This window comes from Magnolia sinica, chromosome 3 (genome assembly GCF_029962835.1).
Source record: "Magnolia sinica isolate HGM2019 chromosome 3, MsV1, whole genome shotgun sequence".
Taxonomy (NCBI): domain Eukaryota; kingdom Viridiplantae; phylum Streptophyta; class Magnoliopsida; order Magnoliales; family Magnoliaceae; genus Magnolia; species Magnolia sinica.
This window is the reverse complement of record NC_080575.1, coordinates 13,280,380-13,304,806: the sequence shown is the minus strand read 5'-3', so window position 1 is coordinate 13,304,806 and position 24,427 is coordinate 13,280,380. Positions and strand designations below refer to the sequence as shown.

Here is a 24,427-nt window from a genome sequence, read left to right as displayed (position 1 = left end):
GTTTTCCCCTTGGTAATAAGGTACAGAGAATTGGTACAGGGCCAAGAGTCCGCGCTGTGATGATTAGGGGCCACTTTTATCAAGGAGGGAACCAATGCAATCTTTTTTTGAAGCAGGTGGGAAGTGGGAACCTATGTATAAAAAATAGGGGGTGTAACTGTGCAAGACTGCAAGTAGAAGTTCCAATTGGCCATTATTTCTTATTTTTTAAGGTATTTTGTTTAGGAACTTAAACACTGTACTCCATCAGGGCATGGAAGGATCATTCAAGTGCATCCAATTTGTGGCTTCCACCACATGGTCCTTAATGATTGGATGCTCCTAGCTGTCTGATTAGTAACCATGAAATGCGCCATTGAAAAAGAAGATGCCGCTTGTCCAAGTTCAATGGTGAATGGAAGGGTTAGCATTGTCCAATCTGGGTGATTTTTCGGTGGTTACCCATCCACTGTGGTCTTTGATTTGGAAAGTTTGGATTGGTATAGAGGTGTGCTGCATGTATGGTGGATGCATGCATGTGGTCCGTCTAACAACCTTTTTTTTTTTTTTTTTGTTTTTTGTTTCTTAAAGTATGGCGTAACTCAAAATCTGGGTTACTGGTTGGATGTTTCATATTGATATTCCAGACAGTTTGGCATTTGATTTGATTGACCAGGTTGATCATTGATGAAGTTTTGGGATTCAGGCTTTTGCTTTTGTTTAATTTGAATGTGTATTTGAGAGTTTTCATACTGATTGTGTAAGGGATTGTTTGTGAAAATTTGACAGTTAAATTGTGGATATGCGCTGATTTCCATGAGTGATTTCTTTCTAGGTTTATTTAAAAATGTATTGTTGTTGTTGTTCTTCTTCTTCTTCTGTTTTCCAATCAATATTGTTTGCCATTATTTGTATATATAAAAATATTTTTTGGTCAATATTTCCAGGCGAACACATTGCGCTCATACTTGACGTGCATAAGAAACACTTTGGAGGCTGCGATGTGTCTGCAGGTAAGTGGGATTTCTTATTAACAAAAGGATGAAAAGCTGTGGTACCAACTATGGGTACTGATCCATATGTGGATACAGAAGCAGCGATATGACTCTCCATTTCTCAAAAGTTCTGATTGGGATTGAAGCCAGAAATAGTTTAGCTCCGTTCTTATCCAAGAAGGGCATTGGATTACACCTTTTCCAGGTTGTAATGGCTTGGAGAGATTATTTCCTCATTTCAGTCTCTTTAATAATTACCCCATCCACCAATAAAGCTATATGGTAACATAGAATTAAACAAGATAGTGTTGTGGAGTTCCACCACAATGGTAACAACCCTAAGGAGTCTCACCTTTAGGGTTCTGGAAGATTTGCTTCAAAAATTTCTTCTTGGAAGCATCTAACTCCTAAAACATTACCAAATGTAGGAACCAAGCAATATATATATATATATATATATATATATATAAAATTCAATTGACTATGCATTGTTGTTCATCCTTATGTATGGCTTTATAGATTGTGCTCTTATCAGTTGGATATCAATTGTCATTTTTTCTAATGGATAACTCAAATTTATTAAAAAAATGTAAAATAGAAACATATTCATGAGGGGATCTTTCTACCGAGGGTAGAGATAGGAGGACGGAGCTCTCTCTCAGTTATGCTAAGCGTTCTAAGGAAGAGGAGATCAAATGGCAGTAGAGATCAAGGGCAGTATGGCTCAAAGAAGGGTATGGGGGTTTTTACATAGCATTGCTAGCACGCAGGCCCGAGGAAACAAAATCTCTGGTTCGATTGTTAATGGGATTTCAACTTTGGACAAAGGAAAGAACTATGACTCTATAGTCTAGTCTTATTCAAATCTCCTTTTTAGGAACAATTGGAAGAGGCCAAGATTAGAGAAGCTTGATTTCTTGCAGTTGGATAGTGTTGATGTCTCGCGGTTGGAAGCTCCTTTTTTTGAGGGAGAGGTTAAAGCAACTTTGGGTTCTATGTGTGGGGATAAGGCTCTAGGCCTGAACGACTTTCCTATGCTTTTCTTTCAAAGATTCTGTGACCTCCTCAAATACGTTATTATGGAGTTTCTAACTGAATTTCATGATCGTAGCTACCTATCCAAAGAGCTTGGGCCAACTTTTATTGCCCTTATTCCTATGGTTGAAGGGACTACCCTGCTTAAAGACTATAGACCGATTAGCTTCATTAGAGGCCCATATAAATTGTTGGCCAAGATTCTTGCTATCAGATTCAAGGGAGTTCTCTCCAGGCTTATCTCGGAGTTTCAAGGGGCTTTTGTGGCAGGAAGGCACATTGTAGATAGTCCGCTAATAGCTCATGAGTGCATCAATTCCAGGTTCAGAGAAAAGCGGAGCAGTATTGTTTGTAAATTGGATTTGGAAAAGGCGTATGATCATGCGGACTGGGAATTCCTCGACTACATGCTTGGCAGATTGGGTTTTGGTCGGAAATGGAGAGATTGGATGAAAGCACACGTGCAGTTGCCCTCCTCTATTCTGGTTAGTGGTTCTCTGAAATGATTCTTTAAAACATCCAAGGGTGTAAGGCGGGGGATCCTTTATCCCCTTATTTGTTCGTTATTGTGGGAGAGGCGCTAAGCTCGATGCTTCGGAAAGGGGAAGTGAATGGTTTATTATGTGGTTTCAAAACATCTGCGGATGGGTATTTCATTGGCCATCTACTGTATGTCGACGACACTTTATTGTTTTGTGATGCGGAAGAGTCTCCGGTGGATAGCTTGCTGAAGCTAACTGTCTGTTTTGAGGTGGTGTAGGGGTTAAAGATTAATGTTGTCAAGTCCGAGATGTTGGGTGTGCATGCAAGTGATGATAAGTTGAGCCAGCTTGCGGCCACTTTTGGTTGTAAAGTTGGGTCTTTTCCCACAATGTATCTTGGGCTCCCTTTATGTATTGGGAAACTTGCTAAGCATCTATGGGATAAGGTGATTGAAATAATTGAGAGGAAACTTGTGTCATGGAGGTGTAGGTATCTTTCTTTGGGAGGTCGGTTGATGCTCGAGTCCGCTTTTTCTAATATGCCAGTGTATTTCTTGTCCCTTTTAAAATGTCCTAAGGAGGTGCTGTATAGGCTCGATAAACTTAGAAGAGAGTTCTTTTGGAATAGAGCCCTGATTCTAACAAGTTCCATTTGCTAAAGTGGTCAGAGGTTTGTAAACTAATTACTGAGGGGGGAGCAGGGATTAACAGTATGGAAGATATGAATTTGGCTCTTCTAGGGAAATGGACGTGGAGATTTGATTCGAAAGAAGGATGGTTATGGGGGACATCATAACTAAGAAATATAGGGTTTAGGAGGGAGGTTGGTTCATGAAGAGATCGTCACTATATAGAGCCTCTAACGTTTGGAAAGTGGTTTCGACATCCGATCATTTTGTCCGTAGGTGGATTGCTTTTGCATTGGGGGGAAGATTGCCGCATTCATTTCTGGGTGGACATATGGTGTGGTAATTGTACCCTGCAAGATCTTTTCCCCAGGGTGGTGCAACTTGCTCTTAACCACTTCATTTTTGTGGTGGATTGCTTCTCTATAATTGGAGATTTGGTGGTGTGGAGTCCTTGCTGGAGGAATATGTTGGATGAGGAGTTCAAGGAGTTTGCAGAGCTTTTAGATCATCTCAAGTGTGTTGTGTTTTCCTTGCGTCGGACACTGCAAATTTGATGATCTGAAAAGGGTCATTCTTCTGGGAAGTTCTCAGTTCGATCCCTAGTGAAAAGTATTCGTGATCCTCTTGACTTATCTTTGCCGCCTCACCCTTTCCACCATTGGTTTTATGGAACCCCTCCAAGGGTTGTAGTTTTTGTCCAGTTGGTGGGCTGTAAGAAGATTCTCATTGTTGATAATCTTCAGAGGAGAGCACTCATTCTCCCCAATATATGCTTCATGTGCATGGACAACGCATAATCAATTGATGATCTTTTTATACATTGACCTTTTGCTGCCAAAGTTTGGTCACATTTCTTCACCTTCTTCCATGTTGATTGGGTTATGCTAAGTTCCGTTGTAAATCTTTTGAGGGCATGGCATGGGGGAGGCATAGGGCGGAAAGGCAATATGGAGATTGACTCTCATGACTGTTTTTTTGGGCAATTTGGGGTGCTAGAAATGGCATTTGTTTCCAAAATGAAATGGTAGGGGTCAATGAGGTTGTTAGGCGTGTGAAAAGGCTCTGTAGTTGGGTGGTGTATGTTAAGGTCTATTTGGCTTGTAATCCTTTTGGGTTTTCTTAGTCATGTTGGTGGTATGTGGGTTGCATTCTTTGCCACTTTTGTGGCCTTCTCAATAAAATTGCTCTCTCTCTCTCTCTCTCTCTCTCTCTCTCTCTCTCTCTCTCTCTCTAAAATAGAGCGTTCTATCCAAAGAGAGGATCTAAGGACTCCTCATGGGAGTCGACGATACAATTGACTTCCCTTTTTTTTTTTTTTAAAAAAAAGTGTGGGCTTGAACTCAAGACCTCAATGTTGAAACTCACTCTGTCTACCACTGATGCACGAACTCAAACCCAATTGATTTTCATTAAAATTTTCCTAATGTTTATATTTAAAGACCAAAGCCTCATTTTAAGATCGTTCAAAATAACCAATAAAAGAAATGTCTAGAATAAATGATAAACTTCAAAGGGGGAGTCGGATGTGGCTTTTCCAGCAGCTTATTAGATTCCTAGACAGGTTAACTGTAAAGCTGATTCCCTGGCTGGAGAAGGGGACAAGGGGTACTTTGCCCTTCTGTTTGTATTGTGATTCTTGGCAATTGCCTTGATGGATCTTTGTAGCTTGTCAACCAGGGCTTGAAGCCTTATTGAGGTTATAGATTAAAAAAAAAAGTCCTTATTGAAGTTAAGGAAGTCGATGCTTGAGGCCTATTGGCCCAAAAACTCATCTGGTAATCTCAATCAGTATGTATCCTAAAAATTTGTAATAAAAATAGAAGTAATAAGAAATGATGCCTTTACTGGCTTGTGATAGAGTGGGCTAGAGCCATTGATGCCTATGATGGTTCTCCCGTTGAGGTTTTCTAGGATAGCTGGGGGATAATTCTTCTTTGTATTCATTGGATGATTCCTCATCATCTTTCTTGTATTTTCTCCTCCTATGAGTTCTAATAAAATCTTGGTTGCCCTTATTAGAAAAAAATGAAATAATCTTATAGAGTCCAAAATTTGCCTGGATACTTGCATATGTTCCGAATCATAACAGCTTGTACATTGGTATACGGGTCTTGATCCTTCATCAAAACTACTGGTGTGGTTAAGATCTTTAATTAGATAGTTGGATGGTCCAGTTCTTTAATGTGGAAGGTTGCGTAGACACCATATTTAATTAGGACGCATGGATGGACTCATCTAAATTAGATGGGCTTGATGTTCAATGACCAACTGTTGGTCAACCTCGATATCCCATTGGATGATTGGAATATGGGGTGCAAATATGGATTTGGAGATATCGTGGAAAACATTCAGCTATATCGCATGCATCACGTGATGTGCAGTATGAGGGTAACATTGGGAGAACTTCAGGAAAATGGTGGAGCTTTTTGGTGAAGCTTCAGGAGTTGTTAAAAGATGCATGATTATACACTTTGAATTCAATATGTTACAAAAAGAAGACCAATAATTTTCCATTATTCAGGGGATGAAACTTATGGGGTATCATCCAAAAATGATGCAATTATTCTAAAGTGAGTTCATATGGCTCAGATGCCATACAATTGAATCAATAAAACACAAAAATTACAACCAAAAACTAACAAGAACAAAAGATATACCTTGGTCTTAGATCCACATGGAGTAATGAGCCAACTCGAAGTCATCGTCCCTATTTGTACCCAAGTGGCTATAATACTGCTACTCCAAATAATTGTGTAATGTTGCCAGCGCATGGTGTTATGATACAGGGACAGGTACTCTGTAACATATCATTGATAGTCATCCTCAATAATGTGCACTGGTATACCCAATGGTGGATTCCGAGTAATCACCTTAACTGTCACCATCGCTCTCAGTAGCATTGGCTACTACTGCTTCTGGGCACCTCCATACTCATTTCTGTATTTTGGATACATCTGTTTATAACTGTACCCTTGTGCGTATCTGTTTTTGTACTCAAGACCATGCCATAACTCCGTGACCACAAATGGGTGTCATAGCTGTTGGAATCACTCATGCCATAGCCATATGAGCCATATCCATAAGGCAACATGAAAGTGGATCTCCTTTCCTATTGTTGATGTATATGGACGCAATGCTCCATGCAATAGCTCCTCATTGAATGCTAGGTGCTTCTTACAATGTGAGAAATGCTGATTTGTCTCGCCCCTATGGATGTGTGGTTGTGGGACAAGCACCCTGGTTCGGGTCCTACTTGGCATAATCAAACCGCCCCTTCTCATTGAATGGGCTAAGAGGCTTCTGATTTCGAAGGTTATTGTTGTTCTCACCGTTGCTGCTGCTATCGTCGTGGTTATCGCCCCTGTTGCCTCCATCATCTGCAGTGTATGTGCAGGTAGATGGGGACAAAGTCTTATCGTCACTCTTTGAATCACTCAATCTAATGCTATGTGATTCCCATGTAACCATGATACCTGACCCTTAGATGTCGGGCCCCTCATCAATGCACCAAACGATTCGTTTTGAGGCTATTTTCCCTACTTAGACAACTAGTGGAGACATATAGGGATTGGAGGAAGGATCTCCACATTGTCTTTATTGAGAAAGCATATTGTAGGGTCCCGAGAGAGTTTATATGGTGGGTGTCAAGAAACAAAGGAGTGTCAAGAGGATATATTGACATAATTAAGGATGTGTGCGAGGGAGCAGTAAATGATGATGTGACAACCTCTAGTGGAGATACAATTGAGTTTCCAATTACTGTTGGCTTGCACTACGGGTTGGCGTTGACCCCTTACCTTTCTGCATTTGTTTTGAACTAGTTAATAAGGGATTTATAGAAAGAGATCCCATGGTGCATATTGTTGCAGATTACATAGTTTTGATTGACAAGACGAGGGCGGGGGTAAATGCAAAGCTACAACTAAGAAGGGATGCTTTAGAATCTAAAGGTCGTAAAAATAGTCGGTCAAAAACAAAGTATATAACAATAGGAGTGAAAACGAGGAATCAGTTAAAATGTTGACCAATAGGTATGACAAAATGACATTTTTTGATATTTTGGATGATTAATTGAGGCAAGCAAAGAGATCGAGAAGGATGTTGCTCATAGAATTAAAATTGGGGGGATGAAATAGAGATGTGCCTTTTGAGTTTCATGTGATTCCGCATACTAACGAAACTGACGATAGTTTTGCTATCAGACTAGCCATGCTTTATGGGGCATAATGCTAGGAATCAAGGTACAAGTTCATAGGATTAGCATAGCAGAAATGAGGATGTTGAGAGGGACAAGAAATGCATTTGAGGGTACTTAGGTTTAGCACCAATAGGTAATAAGATGAAGGTAAGTTGAACTTAGATGGTTTGGCCATGTACTAAGGAGACCAAGGTATTCAATGATGGTAATGGTGGCCGTAATGACCATCCTTATGGCCTTAGACCCCTTAACGGCCATTCCGGCCTTGTAATAGACATTTTTTAAAGAAGAAAATATATTGGCCCTATTATCAGACTGTTATGGGCCTTATTGGCCCTACAAGGCCATTACATGCCATTTGTTTAGAACAGGCATTACAGCCCCATACTGCGCAACGACTCCCACCATTACTGTTATGCAACAGTCGTTACAAAACAATTTTTTAATACCATAATGGAGACGAAGAACTGCAACAATGAGGAGTTCGTTGGTTCAACTTGAAGGCTCTAGAAGGGAAGGGAAAGGCCCAAAAGGATGCGAGTTGAGGAAGTAAGAAAAGATCAGAGGATATGTGGGTTAATTGAGGATCGAGTCTTTGATCGAGGTGTGTGTGTGTGTGTGTGTGTGTGTGTGTATATATATATATATATATATATATATATATATATAAATATAAACTGTTACATAACAGTAATGGCACTAGCTATTACGTGATACGAGGTCATAATGGCTTGTGTGAAAAATTTCGGACCGTAATAGGCCCATAACTCTCCGTTATGACTTTGCTAACGACTTAGGGCCATTATGCATATATACCCTTTTGGTGGTTGTTTTTCATTTCCCCCATTTTCCTTCTCTTTTTGACATATTTGCTTCTTGAGATTAATTTTGACTAGATTTGCATAATTTTGAATATTAAACACAAGATTTAATCTATTCTCGAAGAATCAAAGATTTGGGGCTGAATTTACAGAAAATCGAAACAGTACGTAATTTTTTTTCCTTGTTTCAAATGCATTGATTGAACATTATAGTACCAAATCGACCAAATGTTGCTAGGTTAGTGTTTGATTTTCAGTAGTTTTCAAAAATTTTTGTCAAAATATTTGGAGTGTACATTGTTCAAATACATGTATGGAGTTTAGTTCTCCACATGCATGCACAAAATTAGTGTTTTTCATCTCTTAATTTTTTTTTTTTTTTGTTGGTAATTTCAGATAATTTTTAGGATGAATAGCGAAAATTTTTTCCTCAAATTTCTTGAGGGGAATAATGTCAAATGTTTTGGGATATGCATTAATAGGATGAATCCCATGGATTGCATTTATTTTGGCCCATTTTGGGGCCATATAAAAATAGCCCATTACACAATAATAAATATGTTCAAAGTAGAAAAGAATACATATTTAGAATCCTCTCATTTTTTTTTTTTTTTTCTGAATTTTCTAGTATTTTTTGCACATTTTTTTTCTTAGAAGAAATTCAATGGTTAGGGGCCGCAACGTAATGGTGTAGCAGCCGGCCGTTACGCTGTCTGTTAATTGTTAAAAAAAGATTTTTTTCCCCAAAAAATGATAGGGTATGGCCAATTTGTAGATCAGCCTAGACTCATCCACATATTTTTTCTATAAGTCACATTTTTTAAGGGTGAAAATGGAATAAAATTGGATTTCCCCAATTTCTTCCGTTTCCACCTTCAAAATCGAAATTTCTTGTGTGAAATCCATGTCAATGCATGAAAATGAAAAACAAATTTAACTTATTTTCTTACATAGGTATGGATTTCAACTTCTTTTCTTGCTTTTTTTTTTTGAAAAAAGAAAAGAAAATTTAAACAAACGATATGGCAAAACCCTTTTTTGATTCTTTTGGATTATTTATTTTTTCAATGGTGATTTTGACTGAGGGTGTAAAGTGGTTAGCATGAAAAGTGAATTCAGTAGGAATGACCATACTGTGGAGGACGGTTTCGAGTAAGGAATAAATGCAGGGTGACTTCCAAGATATTCCAGGCTTCAAATCTGTTCCTCTACTACCAGTATGTTTGAACTTTGAAGTGATATCGTGGATGATTGATAAGGAGAGGAATGCTCGATATAGAATGGTCAATGATCCAACTAGCATACTTGCTTGAAAAAATGCCAAATTAGCCACTTTCGTGAAAAAAAAATGAATTGTAATACTTGACGCTACCATTCCTTATTCCACATGTCACATTACACAACAATACATGTTTTTAATGAGGATCCATATAGTGTTTTTTTCTTTTTCTTTTTTGATTGGCAACTAATATTTTTATTAAAAAGATTTAATCCTCAATATATATATATATATATATATATACACACACACACACACACACACACACACAGAAATCTAATTAGACAGTGGATATTGGGAACTTGGAACATGACCTGCTCAGGAGACACCTTTTGTGAGATTATCTGCAATAGGATTGGCATATCCTGGGTCATGAAAAAAAACACATGGTAAATTGAGCGATGGTTGCTGTTCTTAACTTGTTTGCTTCCTAGCTTTCTTTTCTTTGCTTTGATTTATTTTGTAATTGGCTGCTAGGGTTTGGTTGTTGTATGACCTTTATAGTTGAAATTGTTTTAACGCCTTGGAGAGAAATACTTCCAAAATATTTTACACCATGTGAGATTTAGCAAGTTTGCATTGAAGTCAAAACAAACTCTAGTTTAGAGCTATGCATTGCAGTCAATTTGTTTGAACGACTATTTATGTAGTCTATTCTTCACTGTTATTCATTTTGTTGTTCTTTGCTCCTTGTAGAATTTTCCTTGTCAAGAAGTTGAAAGACATAACAAGCCAGAGGTTGAACTAAAGTAAGTTTTTTTTTTTTTCCTGACATCGGTTTGGAATGAAACTTTGTTTCCATGTTGGACTTGCACATTGTAGGAAACTGATTCTTCAAGAAATCCGCAAAACATAAAAGCATGACAAAAATGAGAGTGGCTGTCTATAATATAACATTTATAGTAAATCAAAGAGTGTTAGAATGTTTGCAGATACAATTGAGGTGTAGGTGAATGTTTGAGATGTTTTAACAAGATATTAATTGTTTACTTCCATGGCACTATCATAGTCAAGCAATGTCTACAACATTTCTAAGTTAAACATTCAATTTTGTTTTCTGAACTTATGATGTTTTCTTTTAGTCAATAGTTTGATGGGCCTCATGTGGGTGGACTAGCTAATTGATGCCCTTGGACCTCTATATCTGGGTTAAAGATCTTTTCCTGATTTCCCTCAGTTGTAGCAGTTTGAACTCTTTGGGCCATAAGTTCATTCTTCCACAACCAGGGAGACTTTTTCACAACACTCATGGACTTGCTGAGAAAGAAACTGAAATTTTTTTTTTTTTTTTTTAAACCTTGCTGGTAAAGGAAAATCTTGAGTGCTGTCACTACTAATTATTTGAGTATCCGGAGATGATGATTATTAGTAATTTTTGTTCTGTTCTATATTAGTAGGGACCTAGTGGTATCTGTCATGTCGTACGGGTACCCATTTACTTGGTGTCCATTTAATTCTCATGTAAATGCTGTCCCATTTAATGCCCCCTGGTTCTGCCACACGTGTGCCACTGTGATGTTTACTTTTTCACCATGCTACAAGGCATAACCTTTTTCATAGTTTCATTACTGGAATGTGGTAACAGCTTTTCAGAATCATGACACCAGCCTTGGATGATATCCAAGCCATCAGGATCCACTTATCAAATTCTGTGACCAGATTATTGAATGGACACCTGCATCTATGATTCCTTCGTAGATGCTTGGTATGAAGATTTATTATTATTATCTTTTTCATCTGTAAGGATCTGATATTGCCTTTATATTTTGCAGGACCAGCCCGGAACTTTTGCTGAATCCGGTAAGGACCATATTTGACATGGACATAATGATCAAGACTATTGGTGCCATTTTACAGCTTGACCTGAAAAAAAAAGTGCCATTTTTACAGTTTTTTTTTAAAAAGGTCACAGTAACTTTATTGAAAAGGAGGACATGAGGACCTCATAAACCACAACACATGAAACCAAAACAAATCAAACTGAAGCTACAGGGCAATGCAAGAAAGGCTTTAGAATTGAGGCCCAGGCAATGACATCTAATCTTGCCCTTCTAAAGACAACATCTCGAAGGCTTTGCTGATTTTGGAAACACCTTTCAATCCTCTCGGCCCAAATTGACCATAAGCTAGCGAGAAGCGATTGCCTCCAGAGAATCCTCTCTTTCTCACTAGTGTTTTAAATAGCTTTGCTATATAGCGTGTGACCTAGCCTTAATGCAGCGCAATTTATAAAAATAGCTCAAGTCATGTATAGCCTACGTTTTATACTTATTTTACAGTGTAGCTTCATGGTTCTCAATGACGGTATCGGTCGCCGTATTGGCCCATCAGAAAAATGATACGATATGGCGTCGCATGTCAGTATCGGGGCCGTATCAGGCCATATTAGCCTGTATCGATTAGAAATTTTTTAAAGCAAAAAATATGTAAAAAATATTAGAAAAATAGAAAAAAAAGAGATATTCAAGAATCTATCATTTTTGTGTGTGTGTGTGTGTGTGTGTGTGTGTGTGTGTGTTTTGACCATGTTTTCAATGGTGTATTGGACCATTTTTTGGTAAGAATGTTGTCCTATCCTGATGGGTTGACCTACTGTAAGGTGTAGTGTTGATTTTTATTTGTATAAATTGTTGATATATGTCAGAAATTGATATCATATATTGTGAATATGATTATCTATCAATTAATATAAATTTTCTAAAATTACTTTAAAAATAGAAAATGCCCAAAAAATTAACTCGAAAATAGAAAAATGTAGAAAATATTTTTTAAAGCATGTGTGAAATCATTGGATCCATTGTCTTTTTATACTCCCCAAGCATCATAACAAGAATAATAATAATAAAAAAACGATTTTAGAACTTTTTTTTATGAAAATTTTAGAAAATACATTTGTAAATAAATAAAAAAAAACCTAAATCTTCAACGAATTAGTAGATCCATATTCTAATACTCTTTAAGAATCATAACAAAAATCAGAAAAAAACTAATTAATTTTTTTTTAAAGAAAATACACCTATGGTTAAAAAAAAGCCCCAAATCTTCAATAAATCAGTAGATCCATAGTCCTCTAATTCTCCTCAAGTGTCATAATAAGAATTAGAAAAAAAAACTAGTTTTTTTTTTTGAAAATTTCAGAAAATACCTACGTAAGTAAAGAAAATTAAAAAAGAAGAACCCCCCCCTTCCCAAATCTTCAACAAATCAATATATCCATAATCTTTTAATACTTCTCAAGCATGATAACAAAAATCAGTAAAAAAAATTAATTTAAAAACTTTTTTCTCAAATTTCCAGAAAGCAACTGTGTAAATAAAAAATAATAAAAAAGAGAGGAAAACATCCAAAATCCAGATAAAATCATCCAAGATCTAATTGAAATAATTTATATTGTTTTTTCAGTTGGATTCCAGATCGAAACAACAAAAGAAAATATTTTGTTTACTTTTTTTTTTTTTAAATTTTTTGTAAAACAAAACCTATGAGCTTCAATTCTTCAATTTGATGCAAAAAAAAACAAGTTTCCATCTTCGAATTTTATTTGGATTTGGTCGGAAATGCCTTCAAAACAATCATTCTTTGCAAAGAAATTAAATGGAGGAGAAAAGCAAAAAAAAAAATGCAAATTTTTTTTTTTAGCCGTATCGTTACTCCTTGTTATGTGCAGCCTACGCTTCATACTGAAAGTAGCGTAAGTTACATGTAGCCAACGCTTCATACTAATTTTACATACGCTACTTGCTACATAGCCTATGATACGGGATATGTAGCTTTACGCTACAATTTATTTTTCACTAAGACATTAAAATCAATTAATGTTTTCAACAATTTGTCACATTTTTAATAAAAATTAGTTAATATCTTTTCAATGATTTTAGTAAAATAATACAAGTAATAGTATTAAATCAGTTAGATTGCTCTTTCTTTATCTTTATACTTAATCTTTGCGTAATTTTCTTATTATTTTAAGTTGTGGTTGGTTGCACCAAATGTTGTTAAGTTTCATCATAAATCAGACTAATTTGGTGCAAAATTTCATGATATTTGGCGCAACCAAGCACAACCTTAACTAAAAAAATCTAGAAGTAGCATGTAACTTACTTTGCATGCTATGTTGCTCAAGCTTCAAGCATCAAAGGGGTGAATGCTACGTTACACACTATTTGCTATCTAAAACACTATTTCTAACCAAGGCAAACCCCAAGCCAAGCAAGAAAGAACTCCCCAAATGATCTTGGCATCAGCCAACTGCATTGGATAGGCCAAGGAAGAGCTCCCACATCACTCTAGAAAATCTGCAATGTAAGAATGGTCCACAAATTTTGTGGCACTAAGATGTAGGATGCAAACATTGGGAATCATCACATGCCTTCTTTGCCGATTATCCACAATGAGCACTTGATCCTTTCCAACTAACAAGCGAATGACTCTTGGTGGGCCTTTATTAGAACAAATGCAGGCTGTTGAATCCTTAGCATCAGTCCGGAATGGGGAAGTCAACTCCTCATAAAAGGATCAGACATAGAATATCTCCACACCCAACTGTCTTCCTCCATAAATGATTGGGGCTGCCTTTAAAGAAAAAGTAGGCAATGGAATCATTTCCTCCACTTCCTTCATGAAGATGTTTAACAAGGAGAGCCCATGCCACTTGTGCTAACCACCAAAAACAACTATCAACTGCTATCTCTAGATCCACTCAAATACTTGCCAATCTTGGGAATAAGGTGCTTAGGGGCCTATATGAGTACCAGAGTCTACCCAAAAATCTAATGCATGCCCCATCCCCCACTGCATAAGCTATGCCTTGACCGAACTTATCTTCTAATCTCACGATGTGAAACACCCCTGTGGCTGTATGTACGAAAGATCTCTTAGAGAACCAACCACGTGTCTTTTCTCCATTATGAATGCAATCACTTGCCTCCAAAGGCTATCATCCTCTGCTTTAAATTCCCCAACCATTTACCAATCAATGCATCATTCATTGATTTAATATCCTTGATGCCGGCACCCTCATAGGTTTGCATACATTGTTCGAAGTATCCCCAATATTATTGAAATATCCCCAATATTATTTGTATCTCTAGCTTGACGATATTGATAACACTAGTAGTGATACCAAGAACACTGGTAGCATAAAAAATTCCAAGTATCAGCAATGTATCGTTAAGTATTGCCAATGTATCGCTACTATTTTCAACTATGTAAAATCCAAGTGTTGCTTGTATTGCCAATATATTGATATCGCCAAGGTATCGCCAATATTTTCGACTATGTAAATTCTACGTGTCGCTTGTATCATTAGTGTCGGCGATATTCCGATAATATCGCCAATGATGGTTGGACTGTGTCTTTCCCAACCATTTCATAATTCTGAAATATCGATGGATGTTTGGATGGAAGATTGAATGGATAGATGGGACGATGGGATGATTGGACCGATTTCTTACGATAGCAAATGCTTTTAGGCACCCATTAAATGAAAACTTGTTATGTATGCATTCTTTTTGTAATTTTTTTATTCCTAAATATGCAAATATGTGTGCTTTTGCTCTCTTGAAGTTTCACTGAAAAATTCCATTGTTTTCCCCATATTTCCCCAATATTTCCCTGCATTTCCAGTTATCAACAATGTCGATATTGTTTATATATCCCTAGCCAACGAAACTTGTGGCGATACTGATACCTCGAACACTGTGCACACCTCACTCCATTGCATAAGATGAAATTTGTGCTTATTTTCGTCCTTTTGCCAAAGAAAATCACGCCTAATTCTTTCCATTCTATCGATCACGGTCGCTAGGTAGTAAAAGAGACATAAAATAGGTCAACATACTAAACATGGTAGCTTTAATCACCACAATGTGACCCCCAAGAGAAAGGTACCATCTCTTCTAACTGGACAACTTCCTCCCAATTCTCTTGATTACCTTATCCCATACATGCTTTGTGGGAGCCCCAAATACGATGACAAAAGACTACTTGCCTTACATCCAAACACCTTTGTCACATGCTCCACTTCCTCCAAATGCAGCCTAATACCCAAAATTTTGCTTTGTGAATATTGATCTTAAAGTGAGACACCTCTTTGAAACATTAGGTGATTTTCATCACAAAAGATAATGGTGTCATCTTTAAAATGAAGACGAGATATCTAAAAAAGAGGCATTTTTTACGCTAATACCAACCAAAGCAGTTGAAGGTTCTTTAGCCACCGTTCTGCACTTGAAAAAACCTTTTGGCAAACCATTCACCGGAGCTGAGAACCTGCCTGACCAGATGCACACTTGAATCCACCTCCTCCACTTCTCACTATACCCCAGTTTAAGCAACATATAATCAAGGAATTTCCGATCAACGTGATCATAGGCATTTTCCATGTTAAGTTTGCAGACGATGCCTTTTCCCCCTCCCTATATCTCAAACTGATATGCTCATGAGTAATGAGTAGTCCATCGAGAATCTGCCTTCCATTAATTGAGTCCCCTTGTGGCTTGGAAAATTTCTTAATACTTTCTAGAATGTGGGAGCAAGGATTTTGGTGAGAATTTTATATGGGCCCTTGATCAAATTGATTGGCCTAAAATCCTTGATGCAGGACCGATGCATGAATTAAGTTACATGTGAGATCAAATAGCGGAATTAAGATATTTAACAAAAAAAACACAAACATCACTATAATCATCACAAATATCATGAAAATCAAAAGACAACCATGCATAATCCTAGCGTAAGCTACCAACATCGTAACTCAAGATCATTAAATAAAAAGAAATTAGGATCTAATGGATGTAGGGACATCCAATTAGCATATGATATAGTCTATTTCAAAATTAGGATTTGGGTAATTTGGGAAAGTAGGAAAATTGGGAATTTTCAGTTTAAGGTTAGGGTTTTGATTGTGGATGGGTATGTGAAAGTTGGGTTTGGGAAAAGATGAAGATTTGAGATGAGAGAATTAAGAATTTGAAGAAAATACCTGGATGAGGAAGAAAAGAGAAGACGGTGTGGGGATAGATGGAGACCTCGCACATCCGTTGATAAAGATTAGCCTCGCACCAACCTTCCTTCCAAATGGCATGGAAGTATCTTCAAATCGCATAAAGATGGCAGAAGAAAGCAAGAGCTTTTCTCTCTCTCTCTCTCTCTCTCTCTATCTCTTTAAATCACAAAATTCAATGGGAGAGAGGTCGCACGCCCCCTCTTTTTATAGATCCAAGAAGTTTCAAAAATTACAAAAATCCCCCCATCTGTGAATTTTAACAAAAATAACTAGTCTAAATAAAATCAACTAAAACACTCATAACGTGTCCAAATATAAAAATAATAAAAAACTAAACCCTAAAACTGATGTGGACGATCAATGATCAATGGCCCGATCGTTGCGTCCCTCCGATCCAACGGTCTAGATCACTCCATAAAGCAACCCATGTGTATCCTCCCAGTGTGGGGTCTTCCAGATGCTCGCACATGCACATGTGGTCTTCAACATGATCACGGGTACTCGCTTAGCCACAGGAAAATCGGCGTGACCCGCCTCCTCCTCTTATACGTATGTAAGGGTGTACATGACGTGATGTCCTCATCAATCCCACAACAACTCTATCCCTTCTTTGGGATACAATCAACGAAAGAAGTTCCTAATTCACGCAGTTAGCTAACTACTCTCATAAAATTCCACAATGAAATGAAATCCTCCACCTCATCCCAGAAGATCTGAAAAATTGCAATAGGAAAACCATTTGGCTCAGGGGCCTTATTCCTCCCCAAAGAAGAAACAACTACTTCGGTTTCCTCATCAATCTGTTTTTCAAGATTCTCCACTTCACCTTTTGAAATTGGACTTAATGGAAGGTTATCAAGTGTAGGCCGAATCCATTCATTCTCTTGAATAATGGTCTTTTTTTCCTCCTCTCCCCAAAATTATTTAGGATAGACGCAGAGTTTAAGTGGGTAAAGAATTCATGACTCTTGATGCCCACCAATTACAATGAAAAGATGATTGTGGGTTGTAGGTGTCATCCTATTCTCTCATTCTTAGATGAATACTGTTCCCATGGATTCATCCTGTGTGAAAGTGTCGTTACCATCCATCTAATGTTACTCTTCACTGTCTGATTTCCCTCCTGCCCTCTCCCATGGATTTCGTCTTCTCTTCTTCCTCCTTCCCTCTCCCTCTTCCTCTTCCCCCCCTCTCTAATCATGATGTTTCATGGATCCTCAGCATTCAAAATGTTCTACTTTGTGCCTGAACTTGTTACTTTGTTATATATTGAATTCAACCATGTGATTGCTTATTGATTGTCAAACCGCTTTTGCAATTGCTATTTCAGGTTTTGATATGTCGAAATGAAGCAGAAAAATGCTTGATAGAGACATCTATCAATTCAATTCGCATTAGCATCAAGGTGAATTTAATCTATTATTTCTGTCATTGGTTGTTGCTTAGCAAGCTTACAAAGATGTTACGAGTATTGGCATCTATACTGAATTTCCTAGCAGTATCTTTGCATTTCAATGATTACATAAGCCCCTGTTGCATTTTTTTAAAAGTAAAATTATAGTTCATTGCATTTCGCGGAGTGCTTCGAGGAAGTTCTCTGTTAAGTCTCTCTTGCAGCTGATTTCGGACTTCCCTCAGCATGATGGTCTGCCTCTCCCGTTCCACCATTGGTTTTATGGAGCCCCTCCCTGGTTGGGGGCTTTTGTTTGGCTTGTGGGTTGGAAGAGGATTCTTATGATAGATAATCTCCAAAGAAGAGCTCTAATTCTCCCTAATATATGCCTCATGTGTATGAACGACGAGGAGTTGATTGACCACTTGTTCATTCATTGCCCTTTTGCCTCTTAAGGTTTGGAACTTCCTCGGATTATTTTGCTCTGGTTGGGTGATGCCCAAGTCGATAGAGGGCCTTCTATGGGCTTGGCATGGAGCTGGGAGAGCCTACTGGAGGCTGTCTATCTTGACAGTTCTATGGGCCATTTGGGGATCGAGAAATAGGCAGTGCTTGAGGAATATCAGTGAGAGCACAGAGGAGGTTATCTCTAGAATCAAAGGGCTCGTTTCAAACTGGGCCGTATATGTTAAAGCCATCCCAGCTTATCCTTTTTGTTAATTGTTTCTTTTGTTGCTGTATTCTTTTCCTGCTGCTAGGCTTATAATAAAGTTGTTGTTACCTCTCCAAAAAAAATAGTACATTGCATTTATACTACAGTTCACAGTGAGATGAACCTGAAACATAGTCAATGTCATCGACGTTTGGCAATGCACTTTCTATTTATTTGATGAAGGTGAAAATCCGCCTGCTAACAAAGCACTCCCTGTGATCTCCCCTGATTTAGCTACGGAATTAGCAATATCATTAGCTTCCCTTGGAATACAAACAAATTCAAAATTTAACCCTGAAAGCCGTTGAGTATAAAAGATAGCATTCAAGGCTCATTTGCTGAGTTGGATCCCGTGAGATAGATAGGAAGGTTTGTCTTCGATTACCATTCTTCCATGGAAATGGTCTTTAAGAATATGAAGACCCTGGAGAAGAGTTCCACCTTCAGCTCGAGGATTGTTGGTCCCAAGGTTGAGCTGTTTGCCTGGTCAGCCACAACAGACTAAATCCTCACCTTATAGGCCATCTCAAAATTGGCAACACAAGCTCCCTAGATTGTGCTACATGTGCAGAAGGGAGGAGGCAACAGTTCATCATCTAAACACATCAACTATGAGGTAGCAAAATCCATATTGGATGCTTGTCTTGATCTTTTCATCATTTGGGTCTTTCAATTAAGGGAAGTTTTGTGTGTTGCGTCTCTGGGCTGCATATGGAAAGAGGAACAATTATGTGGCAAATGATTCTGTTTGTCATATGTTGGGAGATATGGTATGAGGAAAAATGGCGAGGTGAATAATTACATTTGTCATATGTTGGGAGAGTAGTTTCATGGCATCTGACCCTAACAGTAACAAATTATGAAAAGACCATAAATACTCCAGAGCATACATTTTCTTTTATTTGTATTTTGGCCATTGTATTGGTATCTCTACCGAATGTGGAATTGATTTTTAATGTGCAAAGGCATATTCTTCCTTTGCAATTTGTTTTCGATTTCTTCTTATATCCATATATGTTTCGTCTTGTATAGGTAAAGCAGGCAGATGAGCTTGAAAACATACTAACTAAAAAATTTCTTAGATTTTTGTCGATGAGGGCAGAGGCATTCCAAGTTCTAAGGAGAAAGCCAGTACAGGTATGTTTTGCTCCTCTCTCTCTCTCTCTCTCCAAGCTTTGATGTTCTTACTATTAGTCTTTAAGCAATTGCTAATGTTATCGATAGTGGTGTTAATTGGCAGTTTGTTGATATGCGTTTATCTGTAGTAGTATGAAGAAGAGTCCATAGAAATGTCATACTTATGCTGCTACGACTTTGAACCTTTACAATGTTAGTAGACTCTCAGGAGTTTCAACCCCGGTCAAGGGTTCAAGTATCCATAGGTGGTGAAATTCCACTAGCATGAGTGTGTGGGGTGTGTGTGCGTGTGTAAAAAAAAAAAACCTTGAACCTTTACAATGTTAGTAGAGATAGAAGCCAAATTCCATATGTGCAAATGCAAATGCTTCCATGGTAGAGGATTTTGATGCCTTGATGGTGTCATTTGCAACGCTTTCCTGTACTAATGTGATCGATAATAGTGTAACTCGATGTCAAGATAGTGTGTCATTTGCTAAAGCAGCTAACATGCACAATCTAGTGATGCAGTGCATCCAATTGCCTAAAGAACCATTGCATTCGTAAAATCATAAAGGAGGGAATGTAGAGACAGAAAAGGGGGAGAGATTTGGAGGGGAGAGATAATTTTTTTTTGGGGGGGTGGGGGATGTTCGCACGCACACACATAGAGCAGTCGGCGCCCATTGCCACTCTTTCCCTTGTTGGACCACACAAGTCACAGATTTGCCTAATTTTTGGGCTGATATCCTAAAATGAGCACACAAAAGATGTACAGGGTGAATGTCACACAATAATTATGGTGGGCCCTATGAAGCCTTTATCGCACTCTCCCTAATTAGATGCTTTGTATGGGCTACACACAAAGAAGAGAGGTCGTTGTGGGCATTGTTCCGAGTATTGCCGATATTATCAGTATCGCCAGCTTGGCAATGCTGATAACACTAGTAGTATAAGAAATTCCAGGTATTGGTGATATATTGCTAGTGTGTTAGACTGTAAATTTCAGGTGTCGCTTGTATTGCCAATTTATTGGCAATATTTCAATAATATGGCCAATGTATCAATTTTGCAAAAAAATATTTTTATTAAAAAAAGTTTCATTTCGAAATTTATTTGCGGGTGCATGGTTGTGTGATGAAGTATATGGATGTATATATGTGTGTATGGATGGATGGATGGTTAGATGGATGTATATGTGTACGCATGCCTGCATGCATGATGTATATATATGTGTGTATGCATGCATGGATGGATGGTTGGATAGATGGATCATGCACACGTGTTTGTACGTATGCATGCATGGATGGATGGATGGATGTATGCATGCGTGTTTGTATGTATGTATGCATGCATGCATGGTTGGATGTATGCATGAATGCATGCATGCATGGATGCTTGTCATTATATGTATGTATGCATGTGTGTTGGACGTGGGGCCCACTTGTGGGCAACCACTAGTGGGTGGGTCCCATGAGAGTTTCCCTCTTTCCTCAATGTGTTTTCTCTCTCAACTTTGAATTTATATTGGATAAGGGTGAGATTGGATGAGACTGGATAACTTACAGCCTCATCCAAACTCCCCAATGCTTCCCTATAAGATGAGGAGGTCTTATCCCGTGAAATGCATCCCGTAACTCTGAGAATCCAGAGAGAAAATGGAGAGGGTGATTACCATATCCTATATGTCCATCTGGCCTGCCCTTATACAATCCAAGTTGTAGATCATAATCCGGGGTCATCTTAACTACAGAGTTAGAGGGGTGATCAGATCTCTCTTCTCCCGTAGTGGTTAGGTGGACCACCGGACGTGCGCCATTCATTTTTGGTTTTTGTGATGGTTCCATGTCGAGTAGACCATCGGATCCTATGGACCCACACTTCCGGGCCGACTTTAGTGTGATGGGGATGGATGGTTAGATGGATGTGTGTATGTATGTATGTATGCACATGCATGGATGGATCCACCATTTTCCCATGTTTCCTGAGTCAATGATATATGCTTTTAGGCCCCCATTAAAGGGAAACATATTATTTGATTCCTAAATATGCAAATATGTTTCTTTTTTTACTATTATTTGATTCTTAAAATAGGCAAATATGTATATTTTCGCTTCTCCTGAAGTTTCATAAAAAAAATTCCACCATTTTCTCCATGTTTCCCCAATACTTACTTGAGTTAGCGTTACATGCTTTTAGGTCCCCATTAAAGGGAAACTTATTCTGTATGCGTCTTGTTTTGTAATTATTTGATTCCTAAATGTGCAAATAGGTATATGTTAGCATCTCCTAAAGTTTCGTTGAGAAATTCCACCATGTTTCCCGTAGGATACATTTCTGGGTATCGTTGATATCAATACATATTTCTATTTCCCTAGCCAGCGATACGTGTAACAATACCAATACTATGAACATTGGCTGCGGGCTAGATGCATTGAAAGAAGTGAAAGGAAGCAGGTTCGTGGCGCCTTGTGCGCTAAAATGTGAATCTCCTCTTGCCAAACAACTACATTTGTAGTGACGGTTTAACCTTCTACTAACCAAAGTTCCTAAGTCTAATTTTTGCTTAAATAATTGATTTCAAAATCGCCATGCATATTGATTGTAAAATTAATAGTTTTGATTATTTTTTTTAATGATTTCAAAATCGCCATGCATATTTTTTGTAAAATTAAAAGTTCCTAAGTCTAATTGTGAGGGCGAAATGTTAAAAATTACCAGAGCTATATATAATAGATAAACCGACAAAGATGTGGTTTTCAGCTCGAACTGATCCACTAGGCAGGTGAGATCCTTGAAGCTTCTTCAGTTGTATTCCTCACACCCCATATAATCGCATTGGGTAGTATGCCTACATTATATTTTTTTAGTTCACATGAAGCATGAGAGCTTTTCAGGTTTTAATCAGGTGGTTCTTTATTTTACTGTGCCAATTGAAGCATACCAAAATCATGTATCTGCATTTTAGATATCCCTAACATACATAAAAAAGGAAGAAAATCCCAGAAATGCTGAGTTTAGTAGCAAGATCATTCATTTTCCTCTCTCTCTCTCTCTCTCTCTCTCTCTCTCTCTCTCTCTCTCTCTCTCTTCCTTAGCTATGTCAGCTGAAGCACACTAAAGTTTTATTTATTTATTGTATCCACCATCCATCCATCTATATGGGCAATGTTATCTGAACTGTCCATTCATTCATACCACTAGGGGCAAGGCATGTGTAAAAAATCACGCCTTGATGGGGTGAATTATTTGAGATGTCAATTTATTCACACCACCAGGGGCAAGGCATGTGTAGAAAACCACGCTGACCAGATGATCCTATGAATATGGGCCATTTTATTACAACCATCCGTTTCATACAAGCCTTAGACTGGATGGTTAGCATCATCAAACCTAAGTGCTTCTTTGTAATTGTAAGCAATCCATGATAGGACCTGTTGAATGGATGTTTTAAGATGATGATTGGACCGACTCTGTTTCCTTGCTTGATGTTGACTGTCCATTTTTCATGCCATTGATTGGATGGGTAGGATCATCCAATCGGTGTTATTTTTTCACCATAGCTAGCCTAAAGTGGTACAAATGAATGGACCATCCTGTTTGACAAATAAGTATACCACATGCAACTTACAAGCAGAGACATTGCTAACATCCCAATGCGGGTGGATGAAGCTGGCAACATTAACATTCCCGTGTGTGTGTGACCCATATGAACGACTCTCAACTGATTTTTTATGTTCTCTTTCGAGGGTTATAATATGTGAATTACCAGATCACCCATGACTCGTCAACTTATCCTTTTATGTTCTCTTTCCAGGGTTATGATATTAGCTTTCTAATCACGAACTACCATTGCGAGGACATGCAGAAGCATAAGCTTATAGATTTTATCATGCAATTTATGGAGGCAAGTTATTTTTGCTTTTAAATATTTACCTATCTCCGTTTTACTTGGTTCCATTTCTTGCATTTACTAGAAATGTTTTCATTTGGTTCACCTTGTTCATATTTGAAAATTTGCATTGCTTTCTTCTGGTTTCAACAGGACATTGATAAGGAGATCAATGAGTTGAAATTGTCCGTGAATACACGAGGGCGGCTTGTAGCAACAGAATTTTTGAAGCAATTCATCTAAGATGCAGATATGGCCTATAACAACATCCAAGGGAGGCTTTATCTTTATTGGGCATGTATGTTTGAGAAAAAGAAAGACAAAAAAAACTTTGCTTGTATTTTGTTTAAATGTAGGCCTGCTTGTAGATCCAACCAATATTTCTTTGTATCTGGTAGGGGCTTTTTTTTTTTTGTTGGCATAAAGGAAATTTTATTAGAGAAAACGAGGAAAAGCAAGACTTATGCTGAGAGATCATCAGATAAAAAACTATCCTAATAACGATCAAAAGATTACTACGAATCAGTAAAAATAGAATAGCATTTTGCCCATTCAACCACGTCTGTTGGCTTGTCATAAAAGTCCTGTTGTGGTAGTCTTATACCAAATTAACCATCTATAAGCAAGCAATTCACCAGTCTTCCTTGTTCTCCCATAAGGGTACTGTCGCCTACTCCAACAGCCTCCATAGGCAATGTGAGAGCAATCAATATATGAGTGGGTGAGGTCTGGTGGGGGTTCAACTTAAGCCAGACGGGGTTAGTAAAATGGGCCTTAATTTCTGTCCTGAGCTTGACCCACTACCCAGCTTGTCCCTAGGGCTGACCTGACACATTGCAGTCTTTTGGATATGGCCAATTCCCTGGAAGCCAAAGGTAATGGAGGTTTTC

At 37.9% G+C, this 24,427-nt stretch overlaps 1 protein-coding gene across 2 annotated transcripts in view; it reads left to right on the top strand.

Annotated features, from left to right (window-relative positions):
- Window positions 1-23,929, top strand: part of LOC131239553 (actin-related protein 2/3 complex subunit 4) — a 29,200-nt gene extending 5,271 nt beyond the window's left edge. Inside the window, exons 2-8 of one of the 2 annotated variants that reach the window (XM_058237312.1) lie at window positions 927-992; window positions 10,115-10,167; window positions 11,191-11,218; window positions 17,755-17,829; window positions 19,562-19,666; window positions 23,463-23,552; window positions 23,691-23,929. In XM_058237312.1, coding sequence (XP_058093295.1) covers window positions 927-992; window positions 10,115-10,167; window positions 11,191-11,218; window positions 17,755-17,829; window positions 19,562-19,666; window positions 23,463-23,552; window positions 23,691-23,780 — 507 coding nt within the window. In that variant the 3' untranslated portion in view covers window positions 23,781-23,929. The remainder of the gene's footprint in view (window positions 1-926; window positions 993-10,114; window positions 10,168-11,190; window positions 11,219-17,754; window positions 17,830-19,561; window positions 19,667-23,462; window positions 23,553-23,690) is intronic. The other variant, XM_058237313.1, reaches the window with a different exon arrangement.
- The last annotated feature ends 498 nt before the right edge of the window (window positions 23,930-24,427 follow it).